Genomic DNA, 23152 nt, shown 5'->3' with positions numbered 1-23152 from the left:
CCGTTTAAAAAAGTAATATACAAAAATGAATATAACAGCTTAAAAAGAGAACCAAAATACCAAACAAACAGGGACCGTTTCGGGCTCGAAACCCTTCTTCAGTGAAATAACAAAAATACAATTTAAAAATTACTAAAAGAAACAAAACAAACAGATCATACAGGATATTAAGTCGTCGATCTGGTTTCTTACGAATGTATTTATGCTTTTTTTTCTTTTTATTTTGGTGTTGGCTAAAGAAAAGTTTTGAGCCCAAAACATTCCGTTTTTGGCATTTTGTTCTTTTCTAAAGCTGTTATATATTCATTTTTGTTTATCACTTTTTACAGTCCACAGCTTCTAACAGCTTAGTATCGCTGTGACAGTTCAGTAAAAATCTTGAAGATGTGGTTGGTAAGGAGGAGAGTTTGAGTCTCTCATTTCTACCATCATATGTGACCCGCCATCATAAAGCGGTATTATATCAGGATGAACTAAGTGAAATAGAATTCATATATTTATAACCACGAAAAGAAAACTTGGGGTTAAATATGATTGAGAACTGAGAACAAGTACAATTTCTTACATTGGAATAACCAAATAATCTGCCTAATGAGAGCCAATGAGAAAAACAAAAACAAACCAAAAATAAGTGAATTTAAAAAAAATAAAGATGACATTTAATTTAAGAAAAAAATACTTTTTCATTGCTGCCCACAGCACAATGTGATGTAATTTAATAAATAATCATTAGATATAACTTTGTTTTTAAAATAAATATATTTCATTATTTTTCTCATTATCATGTGGATAGTTAAACACATCGGTTTCATTCATTTCCAATAAGGTTAAAAATCATAGTTTATGATTGCATAAATGCGAACTGCGCTAGCTATACAATATTTATAATAAATAGTATATTCTTAGTCTTAGCACCACCACTTATAATGCCCCCACCCCCTACCATTCTTTGCTCCATTATGACAAATCTTTTGACAATAATTAATCCTCCTGTCTTCCAATGATGCTGGAAGATTTGACAGCAGCACTTTGGAAGTAAGATGACCCACCATGAATGCTGCTAATTCATCAACTATTTGTAACAACAATTAAAAACCCAATTTTCACACATACAACTTGTATCTTCTATTTGATTCTTGAAAAAATAATCATTATGAAACTATCAAATAGTGAATATATAAAAAATATTGAATTGTATTCTTTAAAGAATAATCATTCTCAAGTTTTCAATAAAACAATGAATTTAATAATTCATCAGACTCTTTAAAAATGGATCATTATGAAACTATGCATCAAATATTGAATCAATTAACTAATACATTCGTCTTGTAACTTTGACATGAAAACATTAATTTTTCTAACGATAAAGCATAACCATCCTTTTCTAACAAACAAACAAAACAAAAAAAAAAGGAATTCTTTGACGGGTATTCCAATTTTAAGACAAATAATTTACATCGCCTTAAAAAAGCAAGAACACCAATCTCTCTTACTCTTAGTACCATTTGCTTTATAACAGATGTAATGTTACTCTGTAAATATCAAATCTGCCAGCCAATACACAAAAATATATATATTAAAAAAAAAGTGGCCACCATTACAAACAAAAAAAAAATTTTTTTTAAATAACAACAACAATTTTATACAAATAATTGGCAGCGTTTATGAACAAAATAAATATTTACATACTGCCTTTAAAATAAGTATAAATATAAGTTGCACCAATATTAGAGTCGATTGAAACATGCATTTCATAAACATGTTGCTCATACCGATATCTAGCCGAGATGAAAATATAGATATAGAAAAGTAGGCCTCAAAATTCACCGGTGTCAGAAGGACAGTGGGTAAATTCCCTTTGATAAAAGCCTGAAAATTTTTCTCGTAAAGACCATATCTGAAAATATTTCATGCAAAGCTTCTCTTCATCAAATGCTATCACCCTTGAATCATAGAAAAAGGATGTATATCCATTTTAGCTTCCCCTTTAATCGTTATCTTAAAAAACAAGAAAACAAGCTTTTATATAGCGCAATATTCACTAAACATGCTCAAAGCGCTTTACAAAGGGTCCCTGACCAACAGCAACACGTAACATGATGCGTGTAAGGCGATATTACAATTTTTTCCCAGAGATAACGCTGTTAATGGCCAAGTACTTACTTTACACCTGATTACAGTGAGAGATTATGAGTAAAAAACCTTTTCCAAGGACTCAACTATGCAGTGAGTGAGGCTTGAACCCAGGATCTTCCGATCCGAAAGTGAATGCCATACCACAAGACCACATAGCCACACAAAAACAACCAATATTTCATCTTTAAAAAACAACTCACCAATATCAGCCAGAAGATTTCAAAAAGCTGGTTTTCCGGCCGGGCATCCCATCCCTTAAGTTCCCATTCAATGTTTGAAGTTCTTTGAAAGCGAGATGCTTTTATTAACGTTAATAGGTTGAATTTCAGAAGAAAAAATAAAAAAGGTACATCTTTATTTTCGATGTACTCAAAACCATTGAAATGAACAAACTTCAACTAAATTCATCACTTTTTCATTCAAGATCTAGACTTTTATTTGGGTTTCTCAATCTATATTTTTTTTACCTAATTGAGTCAATGACGATACTCAACTCAATGCGCTAAGTTACGACTCACTTGTCACTGTCACTCAATCTATGAGGGGAGGTTGCAGACGTACCAACTTTCTAGAGGCAAAATTTGGGGGAAAGTATTTGGGCAAATATGACGCTCAGAAGATGATGTCGATGATGATGATGAAATGTTGTTGTTGATTGTTCTTATGATGATTATGTGTTGCTGTTGTTGTTACTGTTGATGACGGCGATGATGAAGAGCGCTATGGCTGTATTTTTTTTAAAAAATCCTATAAAAATCAGAAAAATGGCTGATAACGAGGAAAATCAGAAATTTCCCCAGTAAAATTGGTAGAGTTAGCAGATCAGCAGTTGTTGATGTGTTTTCAGAACTTGAACAGTAATTTGTTCATTATTTATATTCAAATATTATTTCATACTGATTGAAAAATATTTGTAGATCAACTTGATACAATTATTATGTTAATTTTTGTTTTCATTCCCAATTAAAATTAGATTAACAAGATTTTTTTAGAGTCAACTTCTTTATAATTTGCACAGTCCAAAAAAAAAAAATCGTAAATATAAAATAACAAGTGAGTTTGAGTACTGTATGAAAGAGTTAGTGTCCATTCAGACATGGGAACTCTTTTGAAGTAGGGATAAAATTGCTGTTTGCATACCTGCCAACTTGAAAAGTTCAAAATCAGATACCAACCCAAAATTTATCAATAATAAATGGTAAAATTTCAGAATACTAAACAAAGGTGACATCACACATCATTTGCCGATGACGTGGGTGTGCCAAAAGGGCATCGAAATTTTTTTTGTGGTATGTAGGCAATCTTTTTGCAGTTTTTCGATGGCCACCATTAAGAATTACCGATTATGTAGCAACCGTCTTCGCTATCATAGACGTGGAATTAAGATACACCTTTAAAACTTTTTACATTGCGATAACTTAAGAATAAAATAATTTTTTCTCTGTGACCAAATTGCTGTGGCATCAAAATCTGTAATGTTCCTTTTATTTCTGTAAGTCTGTAAATATCACCAAATTTCCAGAACAATTGTGGATAATCCGTAAAGGTAGGCAGGTATGTGTTGTGATGGTACGCCACAAAGGATTGAGATTTGATTTCAGGGGAAGTGACGAATGGGGGTTTGAGATTGGTGTTGAATTATTATAAAACCTATTTGGTACTTTCGGGTCAAGACAAGGAATTCATTAATACATCGAAATCACAATAAATAATTATTTATGGTATTAATATGTTCAATGATGATGATGATGATGATGATGATGATGATGTCAATGATAATAATCTGTAAACTCTGGTTTCTTTAACTGGCAGCTCTGGAATAAGTTGCTATATTTCATTTTCTCGTCTCATTCATCCAACACAGAAAATTAAGGTAGATGTTGATATGATAATAATGCTCAATCAATTTCAATGAATAATTCTACACTGGTATGGAGGAAGGAATTTAATGCTAATGCGTCAATACTGGCTTTTGTTTGTCTTCAAGAACATCTGAGGAGAAAAAAAGAAAAAAGAAAGATGGGTTATGATGGGGTAGGTGGGGGAGAATGGGAGACGATATGAGTACGAGGGATAAAAAAATAAAAATAATGTCGTATTCAGAGATGCCGACATACAACTCTGAGAAATTTCAAAGCAAAAACCTGGAATTATGCATAAAAATTCAAATCTATTTAGGGCACATTATCTAAAAAAAGAAAAAAAAGAAGAAGAAGAAGTCAACAACCACTCCAGCCCCTTTTCTCCTTGTCAAATAAACCTCCTATCATTATTATTATAAATATTATTATCCTTACTCATTTAAATAATAATGTTGCTGGTGATGATACTGTGGTGGTGGTGGTTATAGTAGCAGTAGTGGTGATGATGATAATGTGGTAATTGTGATATAGATAATGATGTGGTGTGCCACAGTGATTTATTCAGATAGAGACAACACAGTCTATGGCCAGGTACTCATTTTACATATGAGTACAGCGAGAAAAAAAAATAAAATTAAAATGAAAAATAAATATAAATTCCCTTTATTCATCTCTAAGGGGAATTTTTTCTTTAGGATCTATTCTAAAAAAGTGAGATAAGGCTAGGTGACTTGCTCAAGGCCCCGCAGCACAATGGGTAGTCGAACTTAGTACCTTTCGGGTAAGAAGCAAGGACCATACCAACCATTGAGCCGAGCTGTTCCCATGTGAGAATACAAGTAAAGAGCCTTCTCTAAGGATTCGAAAATGTGCTGCTCAGAGGACTCGAACCCTGGACCTTCTTCCTTTCTGAGGGCAAGTGTCATACCACTAGACCAAATAGCCGCATCAAAGTTAACAAATTAAGGAGCAGACAGTAAACGGGAGGTCTGAGATTTGACCCCCGGTTGACACAGATGTTTTAAGGACGATTTTTTCTTGCATTTTATTTTTCTTTCTACTTTGTCTGGCACTGTTTCACATACACCTTTTCAGATCCCCCTTAAATCCCTTTAACTCTCCCCTTACAAGATATTTTCAGAATTTTACCTGAAACTTCATACTCACCCAACACAAAAAAAAACCAACAGATTTTTCAAACAGAATAGTAACGTGTATATTCTATATTTTTTTCAGAAAAATGAGCTCTGCAACACAGTGTCGAGTTTTAATAACTATAACTATTAACGAAATGAAATCAGAATAAGAAAATTATTGGAGGCATCGTAACGAATGTCACGATTTTCCTATGGGTGGCAAGGAGAGGGTTAACCATATCAAGTGGATATTGCACTCTATAAAATCATTTGTGGTCTTTTTGTAATAACACTCTCACAATATGGGGGGTACCAATAGCTCAGTTGGTAGAGCACTCATTTCACATGCCAAAGGGGTTGAAATCAATCCAAGGTGAAATTGAGATTTTTATCGGACTACCCCCCCCCCCCCCCCCTAAGTCCACCCAGCATTGATTGGGCGGCTGGATCTTTTAGATCTGGTGGAAGTACTGTGTGATAGACTAGTGCCCTATTAAAATGGTAGCAAGCAATTGTTACGGTCCATTTCATGCAATAGAAACTGGGATAAACTCTGGCTCTATGGCCCTTATAGCTCTGAAGGACTACTTTATTTACAGTATCTGTAAATGCCTAAAGCTGGGCACTCATTCAGTCCTGAGTTGAGTGGGGTAGTGTGTGTAAAATGCCTTACCCAAGGACAACAAGGATAACAAGGATAGCTCATTTGGTAGATCACTCACTTCACAATCAAAGGGATCGAGATCAATCCCAGGAGCAGCCGAAATTTTTTTCTGATCCACAAAGCAGTGATTGGGTAGCTGGGTCTGTTAGATCTGATGGAAAGTACTTTGCAATAGACATGTGTCCTATCTGAAGGTAGCATGCAATTGCTGTTATCCGTTTCACACTATATATAGAAACCAGGATTAACTCCAGCTCCATGGATCTAATGGCTCTGAAAGACTACTTTTACTTTGGGTTGAGATTCTACCCCTCCTCACCTGCTATAATCCGATGCCAGGGCAGCATGACGTATGTCAGATTGGCATTCAGTGCCACACTGGACGCCCGTCTCTTCTCCTTGAACCAATGCCATGCTTGACCAAACGACTTTCCCCAGAAACCGTTTAACTGGGCATTCTCCTCCAACTCTGAGGAATGAAATGAGAAAGACGAGTACAGACCATTGGGTAAAAGCTCATAGAATGACTGCCTACTTCAAAATTTCAAAATCACTTAAACCAACACGAAATTCAACAGTAATAAATGGGCAAATTTCATTAATACTAAACTAAATCAATCAAAATATGCTATATACAACTTTTATAATAAAATAAATTTAGTAGCTGACGGCCACCATTGCGAGTTAGAAATCAACTTTGCTGTCATGGGGTGTGGAACGGAGCAGTTGCCTTTATGAATTTCTGGATATTTCTTTTTCTCCTTAAAACTGTGGTAATTTAAGAAAAATGATTTTTCTCTGATGATACTGCAACCAAACTGCTGTTAAATCAAAATCTGTTATATTTCTTCCATTTCTTATGTCCGAAATTGTCTTCAAATTTCTGTAACAATTACGGATGATCAGTACAAGTAGGTATATCACAGGGATCGGTTTTGCCTGAAAGAGATGCTAATCCAATGAGATTCAAGTTCAAAATGGTAAAAAACATATGGGTTTATCCTACACTCCAACTGCTTACTCAGTAATGGTGCTCTATGTCAAAATGTCAGCAGGCAATGACTACAATAAGCAAAATACAATGTTCTGTCGCCATATGCCAGCAAACTTTCACCCACGGTACAAACCAGCCTAAGCCAACAAACAAAAAAAATCTGTATACCTTTTATGATTAAAAATCCGAATTTAAATACAAGACACCCCCCCCCCCTCCTGTTTAAACCCAAAGTATTTGGTTTCTACCCTTATTTATATGGGTTGTCACTTTAAAATATTTTAGAATAGATCATCCCTGGAGAGGAAAACTATTCCAAGTCACTATTTTGGGCTAAAGTGACCAGTACAAAGAAAATGCAACAAGACACAGGATGTGTGAATCCTCATAGCTGGACTAAAGATACAATCAAAAGAAACAAGAATTCTATCTCAGATGCCAACACCAGAGTTGAAGAAGACTATTCTATTTACAATGAGGAAAACTTTTCCTCACTAAATTGTACTTGGTATTGTCGAAAGAGAAAAAAACAAACTATTCTATATTTAGGATTAGGGACATAGAAAAGTTTTCCACCCCTTGTACAGACTGTATCGGTTGCAGACAGTCTAAGACGGACTATTTTCCAGATGAGATTAGAACGTGTAGTATAAGTTTTCTTAGACTCTTTGTCGTCATGTTACGTCATGGGAATGGCGGTGATTCCACAATCCTGCAGTCCAGCTCATTTTCTTTTTTTTTGTGTCTACATTCTTTAACACACCATTTCCAATGTCTATATATCATTGGTTTTTCTCAGACCTCAAGACTGTTTGCTTCATTAAAATGGAACAAACTTCTTCACTAGAAAAGGTAAGAGTACCTTTAATCTTTTAATATAGATAATTCAAAAAAGATTATAGTCCACTCCGGATAATCGCAACACCTTGGGATCAACGAAAATGTTGCGATTAACCGAAGTTGAGTTTCCTGTCACTAATTGCAACATTTTACACATATATATATATATATGCTACACTCAAACAAGCTGTTGTAAACAAAGTTCTTAGTCCACCACAGACATAGCAATTTGATTGAAACAAAAACCATATGGCATCCCTATATAAACCAAGCTTTGGTGCAAGTCGACATCTTATTCAGATTGGATTAACTTTCAGTATTATTGTTCTCAACATTTGTAAGAGTCAAAAGAATTAGCCGTGATGAGAGACAATAAGCTTTTACCAAACTTGTTTGCCACAATGCACAGTTGTCAATCCCAAAGCAAAGGATGTCGCTCAGTCTCTCTTTACAACTATCATTGTCTACCTGTTGTAAAAACTATGCCCAGCCCCCTCGCCTCCTATTTAATGGCCACAGATGATCACTTACAATAAAACACAGAAACGAGGAATTAGACAAAAAAGTGGAAGACATAGAAAAGTCCAAAAATAACGCATCGTCTATGTTCAAAGCGACGAAATCTCTGAACCGAAAACCATTCGAGAACCCAAAACTACAGGATAAATTTGGCAAACAGACAACAAATCCCAACGATATCCTTGACATTGTAACTGACCACTTCCAGCAGAAATTTCACAAACAAGTCTCACAAATATCGCCCTTCTCAGGAAACCCTAGAGACCTAAACAACCGCATCACAACAACTGAAGTTAGAAATAGCATAAAGTGCCTAAACAATAACAGATCCCCAGGCGAAGATGAAATTCCCGCTGAATTGCTGAAATGCGGTACCCTCTCCCTGGATCTGAGCATTGCAAACATAATGAACAAAACATTCTCAACACACAAAGACTGGGACATAAACAGCGGTGTCCTAATTACAATACAAAAACCAGGAAAAACGAAAGGACCCGTAAACAACCTGCGCCCAATAACATTACTGAATACCATAAGAAAAACACTGTCAACTATTGTCCTCAACAGAATTAGACCGAAAATAGAAAAATATCTATCACATAGCCAAAGCGGGTTTCGCCAAGACCGAAGCACATCGGACGTTGTATGGACACATAAATGGTTGGCAGCAAAGGCACTCAAAGAAAACATATCCATAACAATAACCGGAATCGATATGTCCGCAGCCTTTGATACGATCGACAGAGGAAAACTTTTGGAGATATTAACAGACATAGTAGACGAAGACGAGCTCCGAATAATCCGATTTCTCCTCAGCAACACAAATATACAACCAAGGATATACGGGGCCACAAAACAGACGCAGTTCGAAAGTAACATCGGGACCCTCCAAGGAGATAGTCTGAGCCCGATTCTGTTCACAATATACTTAGAACACGCTCTGAAAGAAGTTCGAAAAGTCATTCCAAAACCAACGACTCATATTGAGAATGCAATCCCTAGAGAAATCGCCTATGCAGATGATGTCGATTTTATTGGATCAACACCAGCAAATATAGACATCATACAAAATACCCTCATGAAATATAACCTCCAAGTCAATGCCAATAAAACCGAATTTACAACAATATCGAGGAACAAAGAGGAATGGAAAAGAACAAAGAAAGTCGGCTCACTAATTGGAGACACCGAGGATGTACAAAGAAGAAAACAGCTATCAAACGCCGCACTCAGTAAACTCACCAATGTATGGATTAGAGGTGACAAAATAAAGAGAAAAACCAAACTGAAACTGTACCGTGCTCTTGTAAAACCCGTACTTCTGTATGACTGCGGCACTTGGGCGTTGACAAAATCCGAAGAAGAACATCTGGATGCCTTCCATCGCACACAGCTAAGAAGGGTACTGGACATCAAATACCCAAAAAAGATCTCAAATGAATCACTCTATAAGATCACAAAAGAAAGACCAATCTCCCTTGACATTTTACAACAACGATGGTAACTTTTCGGTCACATACTACGCAGGGACAAAAACATACCAGCTAACCAAGCCATGTCGGGATACTTCCAAAAACACGGGAACCTTTTCAGAGGAAGACCGATCACAACACTCCCTGTGATCCTAAACAAAAACCTCACAACACTTGGACAAAGCATTAGTCTCATAACGGCAGGGGACCTTGAAAATCTGAGAACCCTAGCAGAGGACCGGCAATATTGGAGACACCTCACACAGGAAATACTGGAAACAGCCAAGGCGACCCGATCTTTCGGTCGAGACGCGAAAGGCATTTTAAGTCAAGTAAGTCAAGATGACATCACAAACCCATACTGCAAAGCCCCGCCCTCTTGTGCTCAAATAGAATGTCGACACACAATTGTAGCATTAAATCCCGCTCACTCTCAATTTATCAATCTGTCACAATTTCTTCCATGATGAAATTTAATCATGATGCTTTGTTTGATTGATTTTTTAAATTTACCACTTTTTTTTTAGGGTGAAAATTTGTTGCGATTAACCAAAGCTTGTTGTAAATAACCAGTGACTTTTATATAGAATTCTTGGGAAATGTTGCGATTAACCAAAAGTTGCGATTATCCGGAGTGGACTGTATTTTCATTTCAAAATATATTAGTTAGTTTAATGCCGTACTGGATTTTAAATTATTGTAAGAGTTTTGAGGGTTTTGAAAATATTGAAGTAAAATGTATAAAGCAAGTATTGGTGTCTGATACCCATGTGAAATGATTAAGTGTAGGGGTAGGTTGCAATGGGCTAAACTTTAATTCAAATAATTTTCTTGTATTGATCTAAATTTATAAAGATTTTTTTTATTTTTGAGTAAGTTGAACCTGTTATACTGACTGCATATAAAAGTTTGAGTCTCACTGTTGGTATTGTTTAAATCCCATTGATAAAATGAATTGATGCGATTGCTCTCTAAACAGACATGCCACAGGCATCTAATAAAAACTGTTTTTTTAATTTAAAAAAAAAAAATATCAAAATTTCAAGAGAACAATCTATTAAGTTTCCAAAACTCATGATTTCTATTACTATTTGTCACTCTAAAAAGCGATGGTGAAACATTCATCTCTAAGAATAAATGACAATATTTTTATAATTTTACTTGAAAATTTTGAGTTAAAAAATACCTGGATACGGAATTTTTAAAAAATATCAGTATTGAACGAATTTCCTCCCGTCCCCCTTCCCAATAAATGTATCTGTATACACAGATTGAATGTACATCTGGACTTCTCTACCATTGAAATGGGTAAACAACTTGAAACATGGTTTTCAAATGGATATTTTGTTACATACTATATAATTGCAATGATAAAACTAGGTTTAAAAAAAAAAATTTAAAAAAATAAAAAAAGACCTAAAGAAATTTGCCATCAGTGGCTTATAAGTATAATTAATGCAAATGAACGGCCTTCAGAAAAATTGACAATTTTGCGAAGATTAATAAGTTTGAAAAAAAAACAACAAACAAAACAAAACACAAAAAAAACAAAAAAAAAACTAAGATAAATAGTTTCAGCTTCAAATAAAAAAGAAAAAAAAAAAAAGATGAATGTCCTTGTAATTGGCAGGTTTTCATACACATAACATGATATAACCTTTGAACCACTAAAATAAATATAGACTAAATCTGTCGTGCCATCCCACATACCATACAGGTGTAGGAAAGAAAGAGAAGCGAGAAGAGCGAAGCCATACCGTCTTGCAATGTACCTGCCTCCACCTCAGGACTGTCCTCATCCTCCACCGAGTCGACCCCTTCAGTCTCAGATCGAGATTTCTTCATAGCTCGCTTGAATCCACCTCGTACATAGTTGGTAATGCCCTGACTTGGGTCACTCATGCGACGTTGTGCATATTGATCCTTTAAAAAAAAAGTTGATTATTAATAATTATGGCCTCATACAAAAATGTTTATAAAATTCTATCTTGTAAGCATTTATTCAGAAGTCAATGTTTCTGTTCTCGTAAGTGGGGCTCTAATGTTCAATGAAGATGTAAGACATGTCAATATATTTTATATATATAGTATCTAATTTTCCCCAGACAGTAAACATTTTTTTTCAATTCAAATTATTCAAAAGTCTGAATCAACCAAAATACAAAACTTCAAGTCCGAAAAAAGAAATTTGCAGTAGGAACTTTTATCAATGATGAGGAGATACAAAAGGAATAGAAAAGTGCTAGATGAGAACAGAGTGATCTGACTTGTAGGCACTCAATGGCAGTCTGAGAAGGATAGACATTAGCAAGAGAACACACTAGTGCTTTGCCATCCAGACAGATGAGTCATATGAGCATTTTGTCTTTGAAGTACTAATACATCTATCTTGCTCAATAATCGCTTACCTCTGCATCATCGTCAAAATCTGCCACTGGGAAGTTTTCTAAATCAGGTGTCTCTGGTCCAGACACTCGACTGACGGCCATTTCAGCACAGCCTTTACCCCGTGGCCCCCTCATCTTCATAAATTCAATACGTCTTCTGCTCTTGATAAGACCAAGGGACATCCGCTGTGTGAGTTTGTGGGTCAGACTGGCCTGATAGTGGTGAGAGAAAAGGAGTAGGACATGTCATAAAAGTTATCATTTGAGAAACAGAAGAGAGCTTTTTTCGTCAGTAGAACAATTTTCTTTACCTAAAATTATCTGAAATATAATCAAAATACTGACTGATCCAAAGAAGAGGACCTGAGTCAAGATGTTTCTATTAGAGAGGACTTCTTATGCAATATTATTCGTGATCATACAGACCTGCCAACCCTAGCCCATGAAAATGTTATACAATGGAGAGCCAAAATGAGTAAGATTTTGAACAAATGCCAACAAGTACTATCCAAATAAAAAAAAAAAGAAAAAGGAATTTCATTATAAATTTGGGAAAATATAGCTCTGGCATCTATAGTCATATGATTATCTCTCTCTCTCTCTCCTAACACTAATAACCTAAGTGACAGATATACTCAGATTAATTAATTGTTTTGGCAAATTGCCTTAAAATTATACCCCCCCCCCCCCAAAAAAAATAAACAAATAAAAAAGTACAAGTTTTGTAACCCTATTGAAATGAACTAGAGCTTTGAATTACACATGGCTAAGTGGTCTTGTGATATAATACCACCTTTAGACTAGAAGGTCCCGGGTTCGAGCCCAGCCCTGTGAAGTGCATGGTTGAGTCCTTGTAGAGAGCTCTTTACTCATTCTCTCAGCATACTCAGGTGTTTAATAAATACCTGGCCGTTAACAGCCTTGTCTCGGTTGAAAATTAAAAAAAAAATATCGCCTAAAAAGTGTCCTGTCTCTTCCTACGTAAGTGTTACTGTTGGCTTGGGACCCCTTGAAAAGCACATTGAGCTTGTTAAGTGGATACGCCGCTATATAAATGCTCCAGATTTTTCAAATTCCTTGAAGTTTATAATTCTTTAGTTATTCTAAAAATAACTTTAAGAACTGAGAAAATTACAATGTTTGGACCATCAAACACTTACCCTTCCATCGTAAACTCTTTTCAAAGCATCATACTTGACGGACCCTAGAAAAATGACCCCTGAAAACTTCCCCTGTTTATCCTTGGCAGTCAATTCTACAGCTACACTTTCACTGTCACGGACAATCAGGTCTTGAAAAGCCTGTTAACAAAATTTTTTTAAAGAATTTGGAGGAGATTTGAAATAGAAACATAAACAAATACATCTTAAAATGTCATATGAGCTTGTGTCAAAAACTGGACCCCAAAAGCATGTTGTTTTTTCAACATAGCTGCAATAAATTCTTCTTTATCTTTAACTCTAAGCAATGCTCTCATCAACTGTGATAGTAGGGTGAAAACCTATAATAAAAATGACAGTAGTCCTTCAGAGCCATGAGGCCCACAGAGCCGGAGTTCATCTCAGTTTCTATAGCATAAAATAGACAAGAGCAATTGATTGTTACCCTTTAAATGGGATGCTTGTCTATTATAAAATACTTTCCACCAGATCTAACAGACCCAGCTACCCAATCAATGTGGGGTGAACAAGGGGACCAGAAAAAACTCTCGACTTCATCCGGGATTGATCTCCATATTTGCAAGTGAAGTGAGTGCTCTACCAACTGAGCTATCGGGACCCCCAACCTTTGAATAAATTGAATATAAATAATTTCCTCTGTTCTGATCTGATCATAATACATATTACAATTATTTTAATACATTTTATACAAAAGAAATATCATTGTTTAATCATATTTATTTATATTTTTAAAATCAGATTAAAAGTTTTTGTATTTGGTAAAGTGGGTGTAAAGTGTTCAAATGAATCAAATTTAAGACTGATGTGTGTACATGTGTGTGGGGTTCTGGGGCCAGCAATATGGTGTGTCATCTTGTCACAGAAGTCAAAAATGTGGAAAAACTTTGGTCCCGACATTGTCCGATTGTTGGGTAAGGCACATAACACACACTACCATCACTAGGTGTGAATGAGATTTTGTACAAAAAGAACACATAACACTAACAGGCAACTGGTACTATATGAAATTTAAATATAGATCCATGTTGCCTGCTGGGGGAATAAATAAAACATTGTGAAGCGCATTGAGCATGGTGAATCCGTGGAAGTGCACTGAACAGATGTTCATATTTATTTTATATTTAATTGTGAAACAAATTAGAGAGTGGGAGCAGGTGTAAGATAAAACAAATCTGAAAAAAAAAAGTGTATGAAATCATGCCAGACAAAGCTGAAAGAAAAAAAGAAGAAAAAAAAAATCCTGCATGACTGAAAACCGAACCTCAGATATCTTGATTACCAGTCAAAGGTGTGCGTTTCATAAATACATTTTCAGATTTTGTACCTATAACTATGTCAACAAACCCAGTTCTGCTACAGTTTCGTGTCCCAATCATGAAAAGTCACGTAGATTAAGATATATAAATATGAACATTTATTTAGCCCATTTCAACAGATTTACCCTACTCAATTACTCAATGCCCTTCACAATGTTTCATTTATTTCCCCAGAGGACCAAAAGGAACCCTACTTCTATATCATACAGTACTGGTCACATGAAAAATGCCCTTTTCGTAAAATCACTATTACAATATCCGCCACTGCCTACATCCAGGCACCTGAGTTGAGTGGTGTAATGTGAATAAAGTGCCTTATCCGAGACAAAATTTAAAAAAAAATCAAATTATCATAGCGGCCAACTTTTTGAAGAGCTAACACAGGACACAACACCATTATGAGCCAAAACAGTAGTATGTTTGGTCTTTTATATTATATAATCCAGATTTAGAGCTTTTTGTGTTCCATGTTTTAATTTGCTAGTCAAAAAAGCATAATCTTGGGACAGTCAAGAGTCACTTCCGTACACATAAATAGTCCAATTTTTCATAATCTTGGGACAGTCAAGAGTCACTTCCGTACACATAAATAGTCCAATTTTTCTTCTATAAAATTTTTCTCAGATTGCAAAATAAGGACATTCCCGATTTGGCCACTATTGTTTAAATATGAAGCAACATGTACATGTCAAAAGACAGCAAACATGGGCGGATATCAGAAATTCCCTAAGCTTTAGAGGATCAACATTCTTCCAATTGCATTGAAACAAAAGGCAAACCATTTAGTACAGTAAATCAAGGAAAAGATCAAAAACAAACCAAACAGAAAAAGTCATCTCTTTCAAAGATTGTAGTTAATTTTTAAGGCTATTTACCTCTTCAAAGTCATCGACAGTAAAAAAGATATTAGGGTATGTGATCTCCTCTCTGGTACCTTTACTGTCCATGGAACGGCGACTGGGACTAGGGTAAACTCTCTGGCAAATACAGCATGAAAACATTTACTTTAAATTTCAAGTGAGTGATCAACTTATTGTCATAAATCTAGTATAAATCAAGACTTTGAGGTGCTAGATGGACAGTGATTTAAAACTGCTGTTCAGTGAAAGATCATTTGAACAGTTGCCAAGGATGACAGTCCTTTCGAGCCATTAGCTCCATGCAGTAAGAGTTTATCTTGGTTTTTATAGCGTGAAATGGACAACGACAATTGCTAGTGCTAGCTATCCATTGGAGTACTTTCAACCAGATCTAACTGACCCAGCTACCCATTCACTGCTGGGTGGACAGGAGGGTGAGAAAAAAATATCAATTTCACCTGGGATCAATCTTGGTCCCTTTGCACGTGCAGCGAGTGCTCTACCATTGAGCTAGGTCTCTGGACAGTGCTTTATCTAAAATATAAAATTGAGAGTGAGAGGGGTGTCCTAACTATTGAGCCTTGTAACACTGAAAATCTGAGAAACACATGGTACATTAAAATGAGATAAAATGTCTTCTCACCTGTGAAAACTTTTTAAGTATTTGAAGGTTTTGCTCTCCTGTGCGTGTACAAAGGCCACAAGTGATTGTATACTCAAACTGTAAATGGAGAGGCAGACAGGTATGAAATTAGGGTGATATGAGAGAAGAGTAATGTTTGCTTGTGAGTGTGTGTGAAGGAGAGAGTGAGTGAAACAGAGAGAGAGAGAGAGAGAGAAAAAAAAAGAGAGAGAGAGAGAGAGAGAGAGAGAGAGAGAGAGAGAGAGAGAGAGAGAGAGAGAGAGAGAGAGAGAGAGAGAGAGAGAGAGAAGAAAAAGAACTTGAGATTTTTTTTAATGTGTTTAGTTTTGTTAAGCTTTTTGTTGGTTTATTTCTATGTCGTTATATTTCCTTTTTATTATATATTTTTATCATTATTTTCAGAAATTCATTAGTCTATGGCAATACCCAATATAAATTTCCAAAAGCAGATGAATAAAGTTCATCTTATCTTATAATAACACTTGATAGCACTTAAAAATATATATTTCCCTTTCATTTTTCATGAGAGTTGGCTCAATAAAATCAAATAAAATTTCAGAAAACAAATCAAAATTCCCTTTTTTCAATTCCCCAAGGAGAATTCTTTTTTGTTAACCGTGGGGAAGACTGGAATAACCCAAGCGTCAGTCACAGTGCAGCACCGCAAAGAGAGCTAGGGGGAAGGGACATGCTCAAAGCTACACATTTGAGGCCTTGTAGATGTAGATCTACATTATTTTTTATAATTTATTTACATTTATTTTTACAAAATCTAGATTCCAAACTCATAATTGAAAACGTTTCGGTCTCAGTTCATTTTTGATAGTCAATGTGTTTTACGTGTTTTGCAAATCAGGTAGCTTAGCCCTCCCTGTCTCCATTTGTAGAACGGAAATACCTGATAGTTTACATAATTCAAGATACCACAACGACATAACTTTTGAATCACCCTATATAATACATATACACGATACTACATTTCTTATACTCTAATATGATATCCGCTTTTATTTACTATAATGCTTTATTAGCTTATGTAAATATGACATTTTATAATACCTATTTAATATTCTTATAATTGACATTTGTAAGGCCTATTTTCTTACGGACGAATAAAATGTTTCTATTTATTTACTAACCTGATGTAGAATGATGTTGAGGTATACTGTCTCCTCCCAGTCTATGGTGGGTTCATCTAATGCTGGAAGGCGTTTAGAGTCACGTCTATACACTTCCACTAAGGGCTGTGATCACAAAAATAGATAAGTAAACAAATACCAAGACAAGAGATATAGATATTGTGGAGATCGCAAATGTCAACACAAGTACAAGCATCATGTCAATAAATCAATCCTTCTAAACAATTGTAAAATTTATGTTGATAGACCAGATTTAAGGGACTTTGATGTTGAATCAATATATAAGCAGTGATGACACTGGTAATTTGTCAAAAAGTAGGAAAATCTATTGGTCAACTGTCAAACTCAAGAAAGTTTTGCCATGATAACACCAATTACAAAAATAACATTCAATAATAATATTATCATAGAACTGTACTGCAATATTGTGTAAACCTGTACCATTGTAGCGACATCCAATTTTATCATGAGATATAACTTTACTTTTAGTTTAGCAAATATCTATAATATCATTTGATACATCATGAGTTCAGAACAAAAGGCTTATATAGATAGAATGCGCTTGGCCAAGGAGTTCACAACATTGCCATCCGGAAGTATAACGGACCAACACACAAACTCTGTGTAACCATGAACTTTTATAGTCTGGTTAATACAGTTTAGTGAGAACAACTCACAAACGCGGATGGCAAAAACAATAATAAAGGCCTGAGTGACGTCATCTGCATACTATCTATAAATTAGACTCATGAATCTCTAATAAAGTCTAAGAAATATAACAAGAGTAAATTTAAAATAAAAACCTGTTGCCTTCTAAGTCGATCATCCTTGCTTATTGTAATAACATATCGATGGTCAGCAGACCAAACCCCATATGTGTTATGTACCACAAAAATATTGCAATACAAAGTTATATGGAAAAAACTAAGGAAACAATTTGCCTTCAACAATTTTTCCAGAGTAAACAATGAAATATAAACAAAAAAACTGACAATATAGCTTCTTCTTGTGTTGGAAAAACGGTGGACAATGTTAACACTCTGTCCACACTTTTTTTAAACTTTGAAAAACTATTTCTACTATTCTATTGGAGCTGGATCCCATTTACTGATCTGTTTTACATTATTCAACTGATAGAAATTGGATGGAGACAAATTCTTTCCTCAGTTTCTTTCCAAATATCTTATTATAATTGGAGTATTTTTATGGCGTACATTACAAAAACAGCATTTTGGCACAACATCATATACATTAAATCTGTACAAATGACAGGTCCGCTGAAATCAAAGACTAACCTGAACAATTCCATGTCTATTTTTCAATTCTGGATTTTTTCGAATGTAGAAGAGCATGTCATCGCGACTCTCATCCGGTGACATTCCCCCATTGAGGAAGTATTGTGAGAAAACATCTGGCCAGAACTGATTGGTGTTTACGAGCTCAAACCCTGAGTCTGTAAGATTAATATGAGAGAAAAGAAATAAAGTTTTATTTGGTTAGAAGTGGATGATTCGGCACAGTAAATGAATTGAACACAAATGAACTAAATGGGTTAAAAGAGAACAAAATACTTAACACAAAAATGTCAGGTGCAAAACCCTTCTTTAGCCAACAATAAAAATAATAATAAAACGATACCTGAAGTAAATTTTTACATCAAAAGTATCATCATTTTCGGAATAGAAAAAGGAACAACATTCAAATGACTACAAAATGGAAGGAATGCCAGTAGTGCCTTACAAAAATTAAATTTAAGCTATTGAGAACATCAATATCACCTGTATCAGTATCACCAGGAAATTCACAAAAGGTGGCAACAAAAATTAGATACATTCCGCATTTTTTCTTTTTAAACTCTCTCTCTCTCACACACATTTATCCCTTGCAACGTCCTGTAAAAAGAAGACGGAATTTTAAAAATTTTTTTTAAAAAGTGGCGGAACCAGGATTCGAACCCACATCGTCGATTCTGGTAAAACTTCCAGGTCAGACGACTAAACCATTCGGCCATGACACCCACTTCGAAGTCGATGCATATTGTGTATATATATGTAGTAACAACTGATTTACTGTTGGTTAATTTTATGTTTTTTTAGATATTTTATTAACTTTCCTTATTTCTATGTGCATTTGGAAACATTCCATATTTTGGAATGTGGATAATTGTTTAAAAGAGCGGAGTTTCAAATATGTGTCTGAGGATAACGAAATATCGTTATCCCCAGACAGGTGTCTGGGGATAACGAATTTTCATTGTCCCCAGACAGGTGTCTGGGGATAATCACAGCGTTTAAAAAAAACAAAACACAAAAATAAAAAATAAAACAGAATAAAATACTAAACATATTCAGGCTCAAAACCCTTTTTCAGTGAACAACAAAAAAAGACCAAAAAAAACCAAAACAACCCAATGGCCAATGAAAACATTAAAAAAACCCAGATCGATGTCAGAGAAATATTCAAATTCAACTTCAACTTCAACACGTCCTTTCTGTATAAAAATCTTGGAATGTCAATGTCCTTTTTTGAAGCTGTTTTATAAGTATAAGTAACATATAGTATAAGTATAAGTTATATTAATATTATACTATATTATACTCTAAATCTATAATTTCTAGATATCTATATAGTCCTGACCCTGAGTTAGAAGTTAGAGTAGATTTAGAGTTAGACTCTAACTTAGAGAGCATTTGAATGTGGATCGAGCTCATTATTATAGGCAGTTTAGTGAGCAGCAGCAGTGGCAGTCAAATTGTGACCCAACTCGCCCATAGGAAAGTTGTGACAGGAAATGCTGTTCACGTTTTGGGGGGTTCAATTAAAGGTGCATAACTTAGTTATAAAGAGGAATATCGCAGATATTTTGGTATCATTATTTTTGTCTTTCAATTTCCTTTTAAATGGTGCCAATTAAGGAAAAATCCATTAATAATTCCAGAAGTTATATGATGTTAAAATTTGGCAATTTTCAAATGCATTTATTTTTTTATTTACCTCGTGTGTTTTTAAAATTTAAACGCTTGTTTTTAGAATAACATCTAAACTTTATTCATGCCAAATTTCAGGGCCCTATATCTATGTGCAGACACCTTTTAACTCTGCGCCGAAATGCCATGTTTACATTATCTTCTCATCATGGCTGCCCGACGATATCGATATTCATAACGATATTTTAAATTTAGTTATGTATTATTTTAAATTTAGTCCATAATATTTTCAGTACTATTATTTATTATGTTTTTATTTTGAATACATACTTTCCAACTTTATTTATGGGCATTTTATAGTTTTTGTTTTAAAAGTTCGTATATTTCTTCTCTTTGTGAAATCCGATATTAATAATATCGATATTTTAAAAATACCAATTGATTTTAATAATAATAATAATTTTATTTTATTTGATTTTTTTACTTTGCCATCAAGTTCCAGTCATCAAGTTTCTTTCCCATATGTTTGTTATCATTTGTATCCATATTCTAAAGGCCTTAGCCTTAATAATTATTATGGTAAGAAGTTCTATTAGTTATACATTTTGACACCCCCACACATTGAGAGAGAAGGGGGGGGGGGGGATCAAATTATATTAATTGTCAGTTCAAATGATGTAATAGCAATAAACCCAAAGAATCTTTTAAGTATTAAAAGCCAGAACTTTCCTTCTAAATATAATAGGTAATCTGTTTCAATTTATTTGAACTTTTTCAATCTACCATTTTATTTATATGCAATTAAATTGCCAGAGGTAAAAATAATCTCATTAACATTATGTCATTACACAACATGTTTATATCTTTTCATTTAAATACTCTCAAACCCTTTTTTATTCTCTATGTATTAATTCAAAGAGGGGGATTATTTGCAATTGTTTCAGTGAGATATTGGATAAATCCAAAAGTGATATAGCAAATTGTTTCTTACACCTAGCCGAGATTTTAATTATGTAACATTTGCAGCATAATATGTAATAATGTGTTAATTTGAAATGTTTATCTTCCTCTTTATTAATGTAAAAGCATTGTCCTCGATAAGACGAACATTTTGGTATACAATAAATGATAAGAACTCCATAGTGACCGTTTTAACCATTTTTTATTAACATCATGCGATTTCGGTCACAACTTTGCAATGGTAATTTTGGGGTAAAAATCGGTCTGAAATTTCAGGCTTTGAACTGCCATAACTACATTTCTAATCAAGATAGAAACAAAATTCAAACTGTTTTGTACGCTGTGATTATCCCCAGACACCGGTCTGGGGATAATGAAAATTCGTTATCCCCAGACACCTGTCTGGGGATAACCAAAATTCGTTATCCCCAGACATATATTTGAAACGCCGCTCCTTTAAACAATTATCAACATTCCAGAATATGGAATGTCTCTAAAATGCACATAGAAATAAGGAGAGTTAATAAAATATATATAAAAACATAAAATTAACCAACATTAAATCAGTTGTTACCACATATACACAATATGCGTCGACTTTGATGTGGGTGTCATGGCAGAATGATTTAGTCGTCTGCCCTGGATGTTTTACCAGAATCGACGTTGTGGGTTCGAATCCTGGTTCCGCCACGTTTTTGTTTTTTGTTTTTTAATTCCGTCTTCTTTTCTTTTTTTTTTTATTGTATGCGAGTCTATTCTTTTCTCCTTCTTGTTTGACCTTTTGTTCCGTTTCTGAGCATGAATTTCTTAAAATTGTTTTTATTTTTTTAAAAATTATTGTTTGTTTTTTTCTCCTCTATCTGACAATTTGGTCGCTCTCTGAATATTTCTGTTTGTTTGCTTTTTAATTATTTATTCTTTTTAGAAAATTTTTGAGATCGGAGTGGGGACGAATATGACAATTTGCTAGAAACTAGAAAGGAACTAAGAGAGAGAGAGAGAGAGAGAGAGAGTTAAAAAAAAAAAGAGGTGGGGGGATGGATGGGACCTTTATCCCCTGCACCGTTCTGTAAAAAGAAGACGGAATGTAAAAAAAAATATTTAAAAAAGTGGCGGAACCAGGATTTGAATCCACAACGTCGATTCTGGTAAAACTTCCAAGGCAGACGACTAAACCCTTCGGCCATGACACCCACTTCGAAGTCGACGCATATTGTGTATATGTAGTAACAACTGATTTAATGTTGATTAATTTTATGTTTTTATAGATAATTTATTAACTTTCCTTATTTGGAAACATTCCATATTCTGGACTGTGGATAATTGTTTAAAAGAGCGGAGTTTCAAATATCTGTCTGGGAATAACGAAATTTGGTTATCCCCAGACAGGTGTCTGGGGATAACGAATTTTCAATATCCCCAGACAGGTGTCTGGGGATAATGACAGCCCTGTTTTGTAATCTGTGTTGCCAGCTCTTTCATATGGCATTGGTTTCAAGTGTGTGAGGTACATTATCATTAAAAATTTCTATTATTATCAAACTCCCTAATTATTAATTAATAGGCTAGACATTAATTATTTATTTAATTATCATTATCTTACTCTTACGACTTAGACACTGCCAGACTAACAAGACCCAACAACAGCTGAAGACAGCGGAGCGACAGACAGATGGACAGACCTCTCTCCACACTCTCGTCATTCACATTCAACATTCTGCTGAGACTGAGACTGGACCGAGGCCGAGGCGGATCCAATATTCGAATACTGACACAGACCAGTTTTTCTCAGAAATCACAACATAATTTCAATTTTTGCGTCACCTGAATCAATTGCGCTCCTATTACTCCTTTTGCGCTCATCGGCAATTCTTTTCAATAACCGCTGTAGGAAGCTTTCCGTTTGAACATCAGTCCCTGCCGACTCCTCAGTGCATTCAGCCATGTTTACTTCACCATTTACATTTCCGACAAATCAGTCAGAATGAAAACAAAGTCAGATGACATTAAATTAGAGTCACGGTCACCGGTTCGTTAGCCATTGATTCAGGCGTTTCTTTGTATGCGGGCATATCAAGCTATTCCATCCTCTCATACACGTAAAATAAAATTTAAA

At 34.7% G+C, this 23152-nt stretch overlaps 1 protein-coding gene across 2 annotated transcripts; it reads right to left on the bottom strand.

Annotated features, from left to right (window-relative positions):
• Positions 1 to 679: 679 nt before the first annotated feature.
• Positions 680 to 23007, bottom strand: LOC144978384 (uncharacterized protein KIAA0930 homolog). Of its 2 annotated transcripts, none has more exons than XM_078924342.1 (10): positions 22861 to 23007; positions 18445 to 18602; positions 17150 to 17254; positions 16011 to 16088; positions 15383 to 15484; positions 13171 to 13311; positions 12032 to 12223; positions 11381 to 11546; positions 6118 to 6267; positions 680 to 4128 (listed from the first exon to the last, which is right to left on the bottom strand). In XM_078924342.1, exons 1-10 carry the CDS (start codon positions 22979 to 22981, stop codon positions 4088 to 4090), a joined length of 1254 nt encoding a protein of 417 aa, XP_078780468.1. In that variant the 5' UTR covers positions 22982 to 23007; the 3' UTR covers positions 680 to 4087. The 2 variants fall into 2 exon arrangements, with proteins under 2 accessions (XP_078780468.1, XP_078780469.1); XM_078924343.1 differs by having other exon boundaries at positions 11396 to 11546; positions 22861 to 23002.
• Between the last annotated feature and the right edge of the window lie 145 nt (positions 23008 to 23152).

Source organism: Berghia stephanieae, chromosome 8 (genome assembly GCF_034508935.2).
Source record: "Berghia stephanieae isolate SIO BIC M18660-M18661 chromosome 8, UCSD_Bste_1.3, whole genome shotgun sequence".
Classification (NCBI taxonomy): Eukaryota; Metazoa; Mollusca; class Gastropoda; order Nudibranchia; family Aeolidiidae; genus Berghia; species Berghia stephanieae.
The sequence above is the reverse complement of the archived record's forward strand: the minus strand, read 5'-3'. Positions and strand labels throughout refer to the sequence as shown.

Excerpts from the sequence above, each read along its gene's own strand:
- LOC144978384 (XM_078924342.1), bottom strand. The coding sequence starts at position 22,981 with ATGGCTGAATGCACTGAGGAGTCGGCAGGGACTGATGTTCAAACGGAA. Across the intron at positions 16,089-17,149 it reads TCAACATCATTCTACATCAG|TTTGAGTATACAATCACTTG; the intron begins GTTAGTAAATAA and ends CTCCATTTACAG. Across the intron at positions 13,312-15,382 it reads CTGTCGATGACTTTGAAGAG|GCTTTTCAAGACCTGATTGT; the intron begins GTAAATAGCCTT and ends TTTTGTTAACAG.